The sequence below is a fragment of the Vespula vulgaris genome, chromosome 6 (assembly GCF_905475345.1).
Source record: "Vespula vulgaris chromosome 6, iyVesVulg1.1, whole genome shotgun sequence".
Classification (NCBI taxonomy): Eukaryota; Metazoa; Arthropoda; class Insecta; order Hymenoptera; family Vespidae; genus Vespula; species Vespula vulgaris.
This window is the reverse complement of record NC_066591.1, coordinates 5,476,877-5,494,596: the sequence shown is the minus strand read 5'-3', so window position 1 is coordinate 5,494,596 and position 17,720 is coordinate 5,476,877. Positions and strand designations below refer to the sequence as shown.

Below are 17,720 nucleotides of genomic sequence, written 5' to 3'. Positions count from 1 at the left end.
TATTAAAACGTTTTAGAATGCATTTTTTTTTTTTTTTTCTTAGAATTTATGAAAGAAAGTTTCGTGCAAATAAAAGCCAACATTACCTACTTTTCATCTTTCAGAAAACGAAACAAATCATCCTTGCACAGGTTAAAGATAATAGCCCGATTAATAAATTCGTAATGTTATACGATCGATATTTAATGATAGATTTGCTATGAGCTTAAAGAAGGAGAAAAGGTACCCACTTTCCGGCGCCTTTATTTTATAATCGCGACGTCCTACACTCGATGGATCATCCTCTCCATGTCAAGGGGCAATTAATTGAAGTGAATCGATTTAATGGATTGTACTTTCTCAAAGGACGATTTCTTTTCAGGTAAGAAATCGTAATTGTAGTACTTTGCAACGAATCGTTGAGCAAAGTCGCTATTAATTTAAATATTCTATACGATCCTTTGTTTTTCATTTACTCGTTTGGCTGTTTATTAACTTTTTTAATAAAAATTCACGGGTTTTCTTTTTTTTTCTTTCTTTTAAAACAATGTTACAATAGTTTATTCATATCACGCGCGTTGAACGTCGCATTTAATTATAAGATTCGATATCATCGTGCAAACCTAGATGAATCGTTAAACACAAAGCTTGTGTGTAATCGAGCAGAATAGTTTGAATCGATCGGTTTTAACCTTATCACAAGTAGCTACGTTTAATTATCCGATGTGCGTGCGATACGATCGTAACATAGTTGTTTGAGCCGTCCTGATCTTCCAACAGGATATTCACATTTTCGTAATTAACTAGAAACTTTCTAACGATGGGCTAACAAGTACGTATACTCTATCTCGATAGTTAACAAGATCTTCCCTTTGGAATACTCTGTAATATACGATATATTCTATTTTTGTTTTAAGTACCGTATAATCAAAGAAAAAAATTGACTAGAATTATCAGCGACTATTGATACGTCTCGGGTGATAATAACATTATTTCATTGAGAAACCAATGAGATAGAGATACTAATTGGATCGAGAAAACGTAAGTTTAAGTATTAAGTATGACGTAACATATATAAAAAAGTAAGTCATAAGATTTTGATTAAATAGAAACGATCGATAAAACATTTAATCAATAACTATACAACGTTCCATAGTGCTTTATCGATAAAGTTTTCCTTTATAGTGTCACAATATACCTTCTATCCTAATGACTATACGCTTTTAACGGAGCATCAACTTTGTTTTTTTTTTTTTTTTTAGATACGAACAAAGAATCTAATCTTAAATTTATCGAGATGACTGTCTGGATGACGTTCTAGAACGACTGACGATTATAAGAAAAAAAAAAGTAATATGAAAGATTTCGAACGTACAATAAATGATAAATTTTTATATACGAGTAGAACATTCGTGCTTCTCGTCTTTTTCTCTACTATTTCCTCTTTCTCTCTTTATGTTCTTTTTTTCTTTTTATCTTTTTCAATTTTGATTACTCTTGGGAGACGATTTTCTACAAGTCGCGAAGAACAAAGAAACGCTAAAGAGTACTCCTATCTACATAAATGAATCTCTCTCGATTCGTTGAAATTAAATTATAGTCAAGTTTTATATACATAGAATATTTGTAAAAATAGGACATTTAAGAAATATAGACGATCGAGATTTCAAAAGGCAAGGAACGAGAACGATAGAACGAAGTCACTGCTACATAGGTTCGTCGAATCTTTTAGTAAGACTATCAACGAGAAATCGATTTAATCGATCTCACATCTCCCTTATCGTCTCGAGGAAAGCTAAGTGAAGGACTGTCAGAAGGTAAATAGAGTATGATGATAGATAATACGAAGATCAATTTATTTATCTTCCTTTTTTGGAATAAGGCGTGGAAACTATCGAAGTTGGACAACGCCTTCGATTAAAACGTTTGTCCCTTTTTCTTTATATCTAATTGGGGTAGTATCTGTTCTCTTTCTTTTTTGTAGTTTTGTTTTCTTTTTCTTTTTTTGTCTTTTTATTTTGTTTTTTCCTCCCAGTTTAATTACGCTTGATTGCTCTTTTTTCTCACTCATTCTCTTCTTCTATCATTTCTTCTCCAATCATCATTTTAATACGATTAAGAGTAGAACATTATTATTATTGCCAAACATCGATATACGGAATAGAATTCTCGAAATCCAATAGAAGAGATAATCATCAAAATCACGATCGATTTATTTTTCTTTTTTTTTTTATATAAGTCTATGACAGATGTCGGAATATATAATACTAATAATATCTTGTTAATGCGTTTCACGCACACACGCACTTGCACACATACACACGCACATACACACAAAAAAGAATGGAGCTTCTTCTCTAAAGAGAAAAATGTAAAGTTCGTCGGCTCTCGACGAAAACTTCCTTCGAATGAAGAAACCCACACGATGGATTCAGCAATTCCCGAAATAAGTACAATTTATTTTCTAGATATCGAATAATCGACCGTTCCCGCGACGATTCTGCGCTTTTCTACGAACGAATTGTTCCGTTTCACCATTTTAAGCGTATTTGGCATGTCTCTCGAAGCAAATTCAGCCGAATTCAGCCGTGGTATGTCGAGAAAAGACTGAGATAACACAGTTGATTGTAATATCTTAACGTTTCCTTAATTCCAAACGGATAATAAAAATACAAAACCTCATATAATAAACGTTTTACGAGACACGAGTCTTTTCCAAAACGTGTGAAATCCATATTTTAAAAAAATTGATATGGCCTATTACGAAGCCTTCTTCTACCAATCTCATCTGAACATTCCAAATGCTTTACAAGATATAACAACATCCAAAAAAACGATGTTCATTTTTGACCATATGCTAAAAATATTGGAATAACAAGCCATTGGGAAGTTGTCAAAGGGTTAAAAATTGAAACAATCGAGAGTTATTATATGATCTATGAAAGAGATAATATAAGTTCGTCTGAAGAATGAAGAGCTATCTTGTTCAATGAATTAGTTTGTTATCATCGAAAAGCGACGAATTGTATAGAATTGCATAGAAAAAATATTGAAAATATCATTTTGAATTGCTAAGAAAAAATATAAAGACAATGAATGAACTTCGACGCCCATCGTATTTCTTAGCGAACGAGTCGTAAATTTCATGGAATCGTCTGTCGACGTGTGCACGTGCGTTTGTCTCCACGTAAGTGAAACGTATAATTAGTTAAATCTTATGTAATAATAATAATAATGATCGTAAACTAAACATAATCATGTTTAACATTGAGCTCTCGGTGTGCAAGGAACATACAGCACTCGACATAAATCGCTTTTGCATTCGACAATGACTCGCGTAGAAGTCCATGGACGGCAAGTGCCTTGCTTACAAAAGAATCGTACTTTTCTTTGATTGTTTCTTTTTTCTTCTTAACCAGCGGACAATTACACTCACGAGAAGAACGAGTTTAAATTCATCATAAATTTCGGGATAAACGATGTTCGAATAAAGAAAACTTTGTGATTCTTATAACTAAAATCTTTGATTCTATTTGAAATATACATGTACGTGATATACGCTATACAGTAGCATGTACGAGGATATACGACTCTGTGTGTACGTGTATGTGTCAGTGTATGTGTGTATCACTGTGTCTCTTTTTCTTTCTTCAAAAGAGGAAATATACGCAGCTTGAGCAAGACAAATTGTCGGATCTAATCTCTTTCCCTATCTTTCTCATTCTATTGTTGTGCATACGCGTTGTATTTATATATAATCGACATAATCGTTAAACAGAATTTACTTTCGCTTGATTAAAATAATAATGCATTTTATCTCACTTTTCATTTAAATCTCATCCCATCGACGAAAAAACAAGATACAAGAAACATTGGAATTCTCTTCATTGCGCCCCCCTTTTTCTGAATAAAATGATACCACGAGAGAATCTTAAAGTTCTTCTTGGACTCACTACTGGCAAAAGCTCAGAGCGAATAAAGAAAAAAATAATAAGCTTATGTACGTATGTATGTATGTATATATGGATGTGTGTAAGTATGTACGACGAGAGACGGGCGTCGTGTATTTCGCCTATTAAACCCTCTTATTTAAAGTTATTATGTCGCATCGGAAAAATTGGCAGTACGGTAGTGAATTGAAAGACTCATTATTTCTTTTCCTTTCCCTTTTGGTTTCTTCCTCTCCTCTTCTCTTCTTCTCCTTCTTCTCTTCTCTTCTCTTTCTACGAAACGCGACGACGCCGACGAAACGTAACTATTCATCGCTTTGCGTTTTATTATTATTATTTTTTTTAGTATTATTTATTTATTTATTATTATTATTATTATTATTATTATTATTATTATTATTATTATTATTATTCATCTTCTTATCTTACTCGCTTGCGTTACTTACAATTATTAATTAATTATTCAATCAATCAATTACGTACTCTCTACACACGGATGGCTCGTTTCAAGCACAAAGTACAAAACGTGATCGATCGAACGCTCTCTGTCGGCTTCTAATAACTCGTATCAACGTATCGTAGTTTAACATCAGTATTTCTAAGATGTACACACGTAAAACGTGCCAGTGCAAAGGAAACAGAGGACTCGAAATTGAAATAAAAATCGAATAAATATCTAATTCATAAAGTACAAGACACGTTAAATGCGACTGATTGAATTGCATCTCATAGTTGCGTAGACGCCTTTCATACTTTACTGGGAATAAAACTCCGATAAAAGAAGGGGAGTGATCGAAGAATTTTCTATCTTCATCGACTTTAATCAAGAATATGAACGAGGCTCGATAAACTTCCGTAAGTTTGGCACACGAGAAAGGATGGCGAAAAAAGTTTTTGCAGCCCCTGCTGTTTCTTAATCGCCATATTTTAATGAAAGGAGAGGGAGGATAAAAGAAACTAAAACATCACGTTGCGCACTGTGTGCTACGCTGATACCCATGGTAAACGAAATTAATTATCTTTTAATGGCTAATCCTGAAATTTTCTTGCGACGGAAAAGCTCTCTCGCTAACTTTAAATCTTTCTTCCCTTTCTTTTCCTTTCTCTCTCTCTCTCTCTCTCTCTCTCTCTCTCTCTCTCTCTCTCTCTCTCTCTCTCTCTCCCTGTTTCTCTTTCTATCTCTTCAATTCTAATTCCAAACTGCTCTTGCATATTGTTCTTCATGTTTTTTGTTTTTTTTTCTTTTTGTTTAATACTACCTTGTACAGTGGTTCTAATTGTGGCTTAAAACGACAAGAAACCTTCTTTTTTCACGACACACAAGTATATACTCTCTTTTGTTCTATCTTTTTTCCTCTCTCTCTTTATCTCTCTTGCATACATGCACACAACATATTCGCTCGACTACACACTCTCTCTCTCTCTCTCTCTCTTTCTCTCTTTCTTTCTTTCTTAAAACCTTGAACACATTCAAACTTTCACGCATACTAGTAGTTTGAAACGATTTAGAATTTATTTTATTGCGCGACGCATAGTGCTTCAAGTGTGTGTGAGAGAGAGTGAATTTGTCTCGTATATGTATAATCTCTGTTTCTCTGCTTTTCACTCGTAATATAATGTTTATAATATAATATATGTGTATATATATAAATATATATATATGTGTATATATATATATATGTATATATACGTATATATGTTATTTCTCTCTGTACTTTTTTTTCGTTTTCTTCTTCGACTCAAGTTAGATCGTTACAGATAATTACAAAGTTAATTACATTCAACGCAAATAAGTGTTTCTCACGAACTTCGACGAAATATTTACAACCTAGAATGTATATATTTATATCCTGGTTACACGGATAGTCGGTATTGTTATCTTTTTACGAGCATTCTTTTTCTCTTTTCATTTATCTCTCTTTTCTTCTCCGTATGATATTATAACGCGCTTGTATCGATCGATCGTTAGTCGAGATATCATTCGTCCATCACTTTTTAAATTCTCTCAACAAGTTCTGTTTTTATACTCGTCTATATTTTTCTCTTTTTATTTCAACAAATTATTATACACATATGATACTCGATTGAAAAACGTCAGGACATTTAAGCGTATCCTCATTATGTCCAAATAATAGTTTACGAACTCTTTCTATCTTTCTCAAATTCTTCATTAATTCCCTTATAATATGCGTGTATATGTATATGTATATATTACACCAATCTACACGGAGAGTAAATAAAAAATCTACTCACGATAGGACATCACCTTATAAGTGGAACAACGTAAACGCGTCGAAGGAATGTATCGTAAAAATCCTTAATAATCGTATTGTTTAATTTAAGCTTCATATTACATTTATCGCGAAGAAATTAAATTAAATTAAATGGAAAATCTACTATCTGTCTACCGAAGGCGTCTCAACGATCGATCGTACAGCGAAACAACGACGGGAGGGACGTTCTTCAAATCGACGCCCAGCGATTTTTAATTAAGTATCGTGTCTAAAATATCTTCGCGATCGGGCACGACCGAACGCGGAACTTTGAAAGAACGAGGGCATTATCTTATTTTTAGTTTTAATAGAATACAAAGGTACGTGGGTCCCTCTCTCTCTCTCTCTCTCTCTCTCTCTCTCTCTCTCTCTCTCTCTCTCTCTCTCTCTCTCTTCCTTCTCTCTCTGTCTCTGTCTCTCTCTTCCATTCCATCGTTATTTATTATTATTATTATTATTATTATATTTATTATTATTATCAATATTATTGATATTATTTATACACATGGACAATAATTTCTCTTTTATTCTCTATTTAGCTCCGCTTTGGACATCGCGGTTGGCATGGATAAAAATTTGAAATAAAACATTGTTGTTCCGTTTTATCGACAATTCCAGACAGACACGAGACCCTTAATGAATCGCACTTTATATCACTCAGCTAAAAAAATTTCGTCTTTTCTCTATATTCGAGACAAAACGAAATGTTTCGTGAGCAATATCGCAAAATATAATTATCGTAGAGAAGTTCTTCGGGAACCACGTCGATTCATCGAAACTACTGATAGTCCGTAAATTCTAAGCATCTTTCGTTCTAAAGACTTTCTATATTAAATAGGTAGGTAGATAACGCAGAATTATAGCTAAGGTGAAGACGACTAAATATCTTCAAAATTTATCGAATATGTACATAGGTACAGTGTGTAGCAAAATTAATTTTCTATTTCGATGAAATCGGACAGTGTTTTTAAAAACTCCCTTTTATTTATGTTTATTGTGTCCAGTGTGTATTAAAAATATATAAATTCTCAAATTTTATTCTCATTCACAACTTTATCAATAAATTGAGAACTCTGTCAATAAATATATAAGAATGCATCTTTGCTGTAATATCCCATATCAATGGAGTGCAATGTAATGAAATCATCCTATAGATAAAGCGATTCATGAATTTATAAACAAATTTAAAATAATTAAATCCATACCCGATGAGATGGGAAGAATATGAGGATAGCACATAACAAACAATTGTTATCGAACAAGTACGACAATTATTCAGTTGCGGAAGTCAATGGAAGACTCAACATATACAAGACAATAACTCGAAAATGTGTTTTTTTTCGCTATGCTAAGGATAGATTAAAAATTTGCAGGAATAGAGATACAGCACGTATTGAGCACAGCACATATTCACAATAAAATTTTGATTTAAAATATTTAAATCGTTTTTGAATCATAATTAATTAATAAACATAAATTTATGTCAGTTTTTTGTTTCCTTTTTTTAATTCAGCCGATTTCATTAAAATAGTTATTTTTAATTTTGGGACACACTGCATGTACTTTGCATGCGCTTTTAACGACATCTTAAAAAAACGATCGATAATTACGAAAGAATCTAATTTTCGATATTATATTAAATATTAGTAAGTAGGTAGATATACATGCATCAAGAGAAAACGAGAAATTAAGAAACGGTGAAAATTTTCTCTTTAAGGAAACGACGAAGTTCGACCCGAAGCCCGATCGCCTAATCAACAAAAATAAGTACATAGATTTATTAAGGTATCATTCGCATATGAATTATTCGTAAGATCGTCACGATCTCACCGTTTGAGATTATAGAATATATCTAAAAATTTTTGCGAGATATGAAAAATAACTATACGACTCGGAGTAAGGCATATTATGGTGCCATTTTCTCATATTGCAACTTGTCTATCTTCCCTGTTGTAGTACATCTCATTCTTTTTCTGATCTTATTCTTCCATCCTTTTCTCGCAAGATAAACAAATTACAGAGAAGCGCGCAAACAACATCATAATATATCGAACGTCGATGAATGTCGATATAATTAACATCGATAAAACGAATCCCGAATAATGATTCAAACTCAACGTAGAAACTCAATTCGTTCGAATCATCATTCTTGGGAATCCTACAGCAATCCTTTGCGAATGACTTTGTGGATCTAGAGTATTAATGTATTATTATTATAATCGTTTGTCATATGCTCCAATGAAATTTCCGTAAACGCCAGTCAAACGCGAAGAATTTCTTTTCTAAAGGTTACAACGAGACCATGAATTTTTATGGTCGCAGTTGAAACATTTTGGACGTTTAATCTCGCTATTAAGATCCCTATGCAAAATCGTCGATCCAATCTTTTTCTCTTTTCTCGCCGAAATCAAAAGTATCTCTCTGTGTCTATTAGAAGTAGAAATTAACAGTGCATAATAGTCTCATCGACGAAATCCGATACGACATTTCTTCGAAAAGAACCGATCGTTTATCTTGGATCGTAGTTAAATCGTATCTATTCCATTCTCTTAATCTTTATCTTGCTCGAATATTCCATTCTCGATCCGATGGTATATCTTGAGAAACTTCTCCTTGAATTTTCCTCATTTTTCAAATAATCTCTCGATTATTTCTGCCAGGTAGTAGTTCATTCCGAAACTTCTATCTCGTCGACTCGTGTATTCGTTCTTTCTTTACTGCAATATATGCATAGATTGTATCGTTTTAAATTTATTTTCTATCGTAGAACATAGAAAATGAAAGATAACTTATTCTTGAATAAATTCGATCGTATTCAAAATCGAAAAGTATTTCAATGAGATCGAGATGCTTACAAAGAGAAGGGAATCTCTTTTCTCTCTTTTCTTTATAGAAATACATTTAATAAGACGAAGAGACATGAATGGACTTTATATTTCACAATCGAAGTTGAATATCGTCATGTATAAAGTGTCGGAAAGAAGATTTAACAGCGCAGATATTTGAACGAAACTTAAACCTTAATTAATTTGTATATTTATATCGTGTGATATTAATCGAAGTAATTAATATAAGAAATACGAGATGGTACGATTAATCCATTGAAAATTAATCAATATATTTGAAGTACTTCGACTATCAGATAGATGTAAATATATTCTAAATCATCTAAATAAAAAAGAGCTTAAATCTTTGAAATTGAACGATTTTTAACAATGAAGAAAGTTTTAATTATTTCATCAAGAAAAACAATACTTTTCATAATTTCAAAGTTATCAAATCAAGAAACAAATAATTATTTCATTGGAACAAATTATTCAATAATGTAAATTGATACATACGTAGAAAATTATGTTGCTAGGGGATACATTTTCAACGTGTCAACGTCAGTAATCGTATTAATAGAATTATGGGAATATGGTAAAATTTCTATGATTCCGGCTAGCCACAAAATGTAAACCTACATGCAACATGATCGATACTCGTCTAATTATGATAATATCAGCTTCGTTATATCACCAATAGATATTCCATCACTTTAACTACTTTTGTTCGAAAGAACTCGATCGAATTTGTGAAAATAAAATGGAAAGAAAATTCGAGATTATCGGGAAAAAATTGATTGCGACGTGAGATCTTTTTATGACAAGAACAATTGTTCGTAAGTCTAAATGGCACATCTTAATTTTCTGACAGAAAGAAAACGTTCCAGTGCAAGAAGCTCATCGTGTTCAAGGTATATTGTATTCGTTCGGTGAAGCTATGACGGTTATCTCGCTATAAGCCGAAAATCCTACTATCTATTTATTTCTCTCTCTCTCTCTCTCTCTCTCTCTCTCTCTTTCTCTTTGTATTCTTAAAAACTCGGCCAGAATCCGATGCAGCTATTAACCGAAGCTCATGCGAGTTCTCGGAATAGTCGGCAGTTTTTGAAAGTTATTCGTAACAAGCGCGCCAATCATGAACAGCCTAGAACTCGGTCATCTATTGTCATCGCTTTTTTCAAGCTTGAACCAAATTTCCAAAAGTCAAACGACAGTAAAAGAGAAAGAGAAAAAGAGTAGCTCTATGTCTCTTTTAAAGCCAGCCTTCTGGAACATTTCACGAAAAATGGGGAGCTAAATATGAGACTGCCAGTACACGGAAGATATAATTCTTTAGATTATAAGAATGTTTTTTTTTTTATTTGATATAGTACAGACAAACTCGTGTGAAATTCTATCTAAAATTACAGTGCGATACTGAGACATCTCGTCCTTATCTCGCATTCAAATCTCGTATTCAAATCTCGCATTCAAATCTCGCTTCTCCGCGTTTATCTGACTGCGTGTACGCGTTGTAATACGATGAAATTCTAACGTACATGAACTTACATCGAAATTGCATTGTATTTAATTTCTACAAAGTGAATCGTTTAACTTTATTGTTACCGTTTCGTTGAAGATTTTATAAAACTGTGATGTAGCGTTTACCTACACGTTATACCAAATTTTTCTTTACAAATTTTGGTAACACCAGAAAGAATTTTTCAATACGGAACGTAAGCTCGCTTGATGTAAATAATTTCTCTCCAACATTTCCATCTCTCAACGAATCCGAATTAGATCGATAGATTCACTGAATCTAAATTATGTCCGATGCTAAATCCCTCGATTCGAGGACGGCGCTTATATTACGATTTCACGTTCGGACGCATTCGAATTTGCCAATCTCACGGAAAATTTATTAAACTGACAAATACGGTCTGGCTCCATAAGTCGATATATGCGAACGAAGAACACAAAGTGAAATATGTGAACGAATTTTTATGAATTTTTTATCAAGTTCTATCGTTAAAATCGATCAATTTTAAAAGAAAAATTATACACTTTTATAAAGCGATCGAATAATTTGTTGAATAATTTCTTTCGTATTATCGGATAAAATTCAAAGATGAATATAATTTTAATTTTCAATAAAGGTATGACAACATATCATTATTACCTACAATTTGTTTTCATTTAAAAGACAACTTGTCGGTTTGTATACTGAACGTAAAAATTTTTTCAACTTTTTGACAGATTCCTAATACACTTCAACAACGAATATGCAACGATTTAATTTTTCGAATACACTGTACATTAAAAATTAAAAAGCATTATCGAAAAAAGGAACAAAATCATGTAAAAGTTCCAAACAATTTTAACAAATTTACGCGAGAAATAAAAAACGAATCGAAGAATAGAAGAATTGAGATTCGAAGAATCGGTCAAAGAGAGCAATAAAACGGCAGAGAAGGAAGAAACTCGAACGAGTCAGTCGCATAACAGGCATTCCAACGAAAGCCGCCAGTCGATCGGTCAAAGTTGGATAGCGGAGTTCAATTTAGAAAGTCGATAAAAAATAAAAGAAAGAAAAAGAGAGAGACAGAGTCGATCTCAGAGGAAAAGATGGACTTTGGCTACTCGTACAACTATCGGATTTTCGAAAGTTGAACGACGAATTCAAGAAGGAAAATAGGCTTTGCTACGGCGCGTGTTCTTGGAAAGTCGGCCAGCTTGCCGAGTGTTGAAGAAGATTCAAAAAGGAGAAGTAGAGTCAGAGAGAGAGAGAGAGAGAGAGAAGAGAAGAGACGGTCACGATTGTTATGCGAAAGAAGGAACCAGCAAAACAGAATTTAAAAAATGCGAATGATGGAAGAGTGCCGGAAGACGAAGGATGAAAGAAACGAAAGATATAGAATGGCTGGTTGGTTCGCACCAAAAGGGTTAGAAAGAGATAGAGAGATGGGCCAAAAGTAAGAAGAAGAAGAGAAAATCTCGAGAGTATCTTGAGAATAAGTGAGACGTCCGTGAAAATGCTGCTGATGGCGCGTACGCGTCTCTTTTTGTCTATGCGCTAGTAGTGTGATCCATCACACGTATACACATTTGCACACAACGACTACCTCGGCGAAGCTGGCTAGAGCAGGAGAATGAGCGATAGAAATAACACACTCGACTCGGTTGCTGGCACCCCAGGAAGATAGAGAGGAGAGTAACACAGCTGAGAGTCGAGAACTCTGATCGATATCTCTACCAGATTATACCTCGAGGCTCTTTGAAACTTACTTCGAGAAAAGGATAGAGTAAGAGAGAGAGAGAGAAACGATAAGTTGCTACTGTACGGTCGACGACCAGATAACGAAGCTCATTCCCATAGTTTGAGATGATCGAATTTTACACTATGATTTGATTTTCGATTGAATCGAAATACAAGAAACATCGAATAAATTTCGATTTTAAAATAATACAGATAAACTAAAATTGATATACCTAATTATTAAAAAATACAACATTCCCTTGATTTTACTGAAACTTTGTCGTTCGAGATATCGATCGAACAATGACGATTCTATGCAGAAGAGAAACTGTGAGATAAGCCAATGGGAACGCATTCATTCCACACCAGGTATTTCGGCGGTTTACCTCTGTGCAAATTTACCTTCGACCTCGTTTCGGAGGATCAAGCTCCTTTCTCGAACTAGCTTCGTCCTCGAGTCGAGCATCCAGAGCTCTCAGGATCGAAATTCGAGCAACGAGCTTTGGTGTTCGATTACCGGCTGATTCATCATCCACTTGCTGACTGAACCACCTCGATAGCAGACTCGATACGACGGCCGATACATATTTTGCGAGAAATCATCTCGCTAAACACATTCTCCATTATCTTCGGATAAAACAACGAGACTATGCTAGAAATATTAACTGGTACTGAAAAACAAGCCAAACGTCTCAGAAGTAAGCGAACGTCAAATCTGAAATTTCGTTGATTTTTAATCAGCTCGGTGGATCAAAATAGATCTTCAAAATAATCAGTTCTTTTAAAAAATCTTCCCTTTTATAGAGATCAAACAATGAATTATTATCTTTCTCAAATTATTCGGATCAAAAGGTCATATTCCACGCTCGAACGATGAATATCCGATATTAATTAGCGTGTAATCAAGTTTTATTATAGCTTCGTCCTTCTAACTAGAAGTAAGCATCTCGATCTTAAAGCGTAATCCAATAATCGCGAAAAGAACTGAAGGGGTAGCTCGTATAATTATCGTTCGACCTTGATGAGATGGATACGACAAAAAGTCGTTGCGTTTTACCCTTTCACGGGTTACAAGATATTATACACTTGTAGGATAGCACAGTTGACCGGTTTTCGCTTGAGGGAACGACAAAGCTTAATTAGTGTTAATAAAACGGTAGCCATCGAAGAATTTCGTAAAGAAATCCTTGACGCATGATTTCCCTCTAGGTATTCTTTGTCTTCGTGAATTTAAATTTGACCGAGTACAAAAAAAGTAAATAATATAAATATAAAAAAATTCTTATGCATCACAATTAAAATATGATTTTAAAATATCATTTTATTTAAATATTAATTCAATATTTTGATTCAAAATAAAAATATTATTTTATATATATACATATATATATAAATGTGATCCTTTGTAAACGAGTATTAACTTACGATTACTGGATTACTTGTAATATTCGCGAAAGAAACAGAGTGAAATATCGAAAAAGAATAGAAAACTTGTTGTGTGTAGAGAAAAAAAACAGCGCAAACCACCGAAAGTAGGCAGAAAATTTTAAAAGAAAATGTGAGAGCTTTCTCCAACGCTTGGAGCAACAACAATATGATCGAGTAAACTTTTCTACTACTATACAAGATACATAGTATCCGACAAGAGAAAAGAAAACGATTGACTAAAGCAAGTTTGTACATTTCATGCGAACCGAATCGATACGAATCTCTTGAAAATTTTTGAAACGATTCGATAACCGTGAAGTTTCGAATCGTTTCCATAATTATTCGAAGTCGGAAATTCTTGAAAAGTTTTGAAAACTGTTTAAAGTTTCGACAATCTCGAAAACGTTAAAACATTTTGAACCATTTATTATGTGAAACAAGTATGATTTATATTTATCATTTCAAAACTTAATATAATTAATTTCTCAAAATTTTCAAGAATTTTTAATTTCGAATGATATCTACTGGTAGTTCCCATATTACGAATTCCTAAATTTAACAGAGAATTTATTTTGTATGGTATAATATCAAATTTATCTTATATTCAAAATTAGTAAAATTTTCAATGAAACTAATTAATTGTCAGAAACAAAAGTTACACATATTATATCATGTTTATGGGAAATGTCAGTTTTCATTTTACGAAAAATGGGATCGAAATGAATTAATTCGTAAGAACAGGAATTACTTGTGTGTTCAAACTGACTCAAAACTTTCGTCATATACAGTGTTGATAAATTGATAGAGTGTTACGAATTGTTCGTTGATTACTAATTTATCGTCAATTAACAAAAGTATCAGTAATCAGCGATACGTGTTCACGAAAATCTATCAAAGACCACGAAGAAGTTTACGACTACTTCCGGTGATGCGCTTTATTACATATTCCTCTTCTCAATGTTCCTTTATTCTTTCTTTTTCGACGATATCTCTCCATCTTTTTTCTAGTTTTTTTTTTATTTTTTAGAATTCTTTTTCTATTTTTTTTTGTTTTACTTTTTATTTCTTTTTAAATGATCGTGATTCAGGCTCACCGTGTTCATGGCCAGTTGGCCGTGGTTCGTTCTCGAAGCGGTAGAGAAGAACGATGATAGTTATAGGTGATCTTATTAGCGGATATGGTGATCGTGATTGGTCTCGATCGTACTCAAGCGGTCTCCGAAAGCGGAAGCGGTGGCTGCCCACCGGAAGTAGTCATGGCAGGCGCGGTGTTGGTTGTGGTGGTGGGGACCGGAAGTGGCTGTAGGGCCTGCATGTCACAGGTGTGGGAACCGCGCTTCTTTAGGTCCTGGAACAATTGGCATTTCGGATATGTTTGAATGTTCTTTCCTTTCTTCCCACTCTTTTCTTTTTCTCCTCAACTTCTTATCACTCTCTTTCTCTCTCTCTCTCTCTCTCTCTCTCTGTCTCTTTCACTCGCTTCTTCTCTCTCTCTCTTTTTTTTCTCTCTATCTCTCCATTTTCTCGCTCTCTCTCTCTCTCTCTCTCTCTTTCTCTCTCTCTCTCTCTCTCTCTCTCGTTCTTTCGCTCGCTCGCTCTCTCATTTCTAAATCGACTAAGGCAGATTAAACTATATCTACCTCTCCTCCCTCACTTTTCTTCTCTCATTCTCTTTTTATCTGTATCGATTGCTTCTTTGCTCGCTCTTGTGGAGAGCGCAATTTAGAAGAAAAAGTGCAACGCAATAGTACTCTATCAAGTGTCACGGTCAAAACTCAAAATGCAAGATACTCGAGACAACCACAAGGAACTTTCGATTGAGTTCGAAGATCGACTTCGCGTGTTTTCCGAAAGAATCGGTTTAGGATATAAAAGTTCTTCTCGCGCTCGATTGCTAGGAATGAAAAAAAATAGAATAAAAATCTTGAATGAACGATAGGGAAAAGAAACTGTATATACGAGCGAAAGTACGTCGATGAGAAAGTATTAAAAAAGTGTTGTACGATGATCGGTGTCTTCTCTTTTTCTTTTTTTTCTTTTTTTTAGAAAGAGAAGAAAAATGATGCTCGGCTTCAAAAATGTTGAAAGAGAAAATTATTTATCCACTCGAGAGAAGCGTCGCTTGCTAGATTTGAAATATTATAAAACATTCAAAAGGATCGAACGTCGGATTATTCTAAAAACATGTGAGAAGAAAACAAATGTTTACACGCGTGTTTAGAGAAAAGAAAGGAGGGTCGAGTCGTTTTTCTTTATCTTTTTCATATAATTTCGTTCTGTTTTTAAATCTTATTTCTACAAATTTAAAGATCATAAAACATAACCGAGTAGTATTTGTTTTTTTTTTTTTTTTAGTCGAAAGAACGGAGAGAGAGCGAGAGGAAGGGAGAATGAAAAAGACACGTGGCAACGTGCAGAGAAACAAAATCATGCGTAACAATGAACAACAAAGACAATTATAATAAAACAACAAGTGCGAAGCAAGCAACAATAAGAATTAAAATACCATGAAGAACAAGAAGAAGATAATAGATAATTGATAAAGATAAGAACGAATAGTACGGGAACTACGAAGATATTGAACCGTATGTACATATATGTATATATTTACAAAGGCATGCAATATACGTAAAATATTTATTGAAAGCATAATATAACAAAGCTTTAAGATATATACATAGATCTCTTCGTCGAAGCTTTTCCTTTCTTTTTTGTTGAATAAATAAAATTAATAGAAAGGAAAAAAGGTTTCGCTTTTTCTACGAAACAATGATGAAAATTAAGGAATTATCAAGTTCTAAGTGTTAAGTAAAAATATACAGGTCATATTATAATATATAGATAAAAATAAAAGAGTCTCATCAACAGTCTCATCGCACGAACGTATCTCGAGTATGTATAATGAATCCACTCTTAATTACATCAAGTTTGAACAAACTAAATTTATTAGGAAGTTCTTCACTCCGGAAAAGTTGGACGTTCTACGTTCGGTCTGGATATACTAAAACTCGGACTAGGTCCGTGAAAAGACATGCTTGAACGCATTGCGGTGACCTTTACGAGTCAACGTATTCATCATTGTCCATTTGTCGTCGTTTGCTCGATAGTCAACGCTATGTCCTGTTTTCTTCGAAGACAGAAATCGTTCGAGCTAATAATTCCTCGTGACAAGCTGCACCGCACTGCAGGTGCGACGATGCACTTCGTGCACTCCTCTATACACATACTTAATCGTACAAGCTTTCACCAAATACGTATGTATGTATGTACGTATATATGTACGTATATATGTACGTATATATGTATAGAATAATTTAAACTAAACTGAAACTTAAACTAAATAAAATGTTTTACATTACTTGCACTCAATGATATCCGTCGAATGAAATAAAAAATATTTCGCATTCAAAACCGGAAATAATGTCAAGCAGGATTTTCAGGTATCGAATGTAATATATACAAGTACGTTATAAATAATTTACCTTTCTATCCGAGTGTAAGTACATGTAGAAACTACAGGAACTTTTCGAATATTCGACGAAATAATTATTGATATCAAAATGCAATGCAAGGGAATACTCAATCGTATTAAATTGTTGCATTCAATATACCTATTTTATCGAACGAAGTCAAAACTACTATATTATCAGTAGCGCTATAAACGTTAGGGATGCTTGTGCGAAACGCAATGATTCGCAGAGATAGAGGATGGCTAAAGTATCATAGGACGTCTAACCAAAAGCAATGTTACCCCTTCATATCTGTATAAAATTTTTTTAAATAGAAAAAATAAATGTTGAAAACGTTATTAAGCATTCACTAACTACATTAAGAAGAAAGTCTTTTCCCAAGGTAAAATGTATACATAAAAGAACTGAATCTCAAAGCGAAGAATTCTTACCAAATGTTTTTTCTTTAGCGGATTTTATGGATGTTGACCCCATTTTAAGGAGAACTTTAATTAGACGAGTACAACATAATAAAAATGTATTCGTGCTATCAGCACGATAATAATTATCACGTTAAAATT

At 33.5% G+C, this 17,720-nt stretch overlaps 1 protein-coding gene across 7 annotated transcripts in view; it reads right to left on the bottom strand.

Annotated features, from left to right (window-relative positions):
* Positions 1–1,816: 1,816 nt before the first annotated feature.
* The window catches only part of LOC127064715 (potassium voltage-gated channel protein Shal), a 96,209-nt gene continuing 80,305 nt past the window's right edge, over positions 1,817–17,720 (bottom strand). For 3 of the 7 annotated variants that reach the window (XM_050996191.1, XM_050996197.1, XM_050996196.1), the window contains 2 exons: positions 14,785–15,038; positions 1,817–8,919 (listed from right to left, as the gene is read on the bottom strand). In XM_050996191.1, coding sequence (XP_050852148.1) covers positions 14,898–15,038 — 141 coding nt within the window. In that variant the 3' untranslated portion in view covers positions 1,817–8,919; positions 14,785–14,897. Of the gene's footprint in view, positions 8,920–10,019; positions 12,934–13,563; positions 15,039–17,720 lie in introns of those variants that run through there. The other 4 variants (XM_050996193.1, XM_050996194.1, XM_050996195.1 and 1 more) reach the window with 4 other exon arrangements.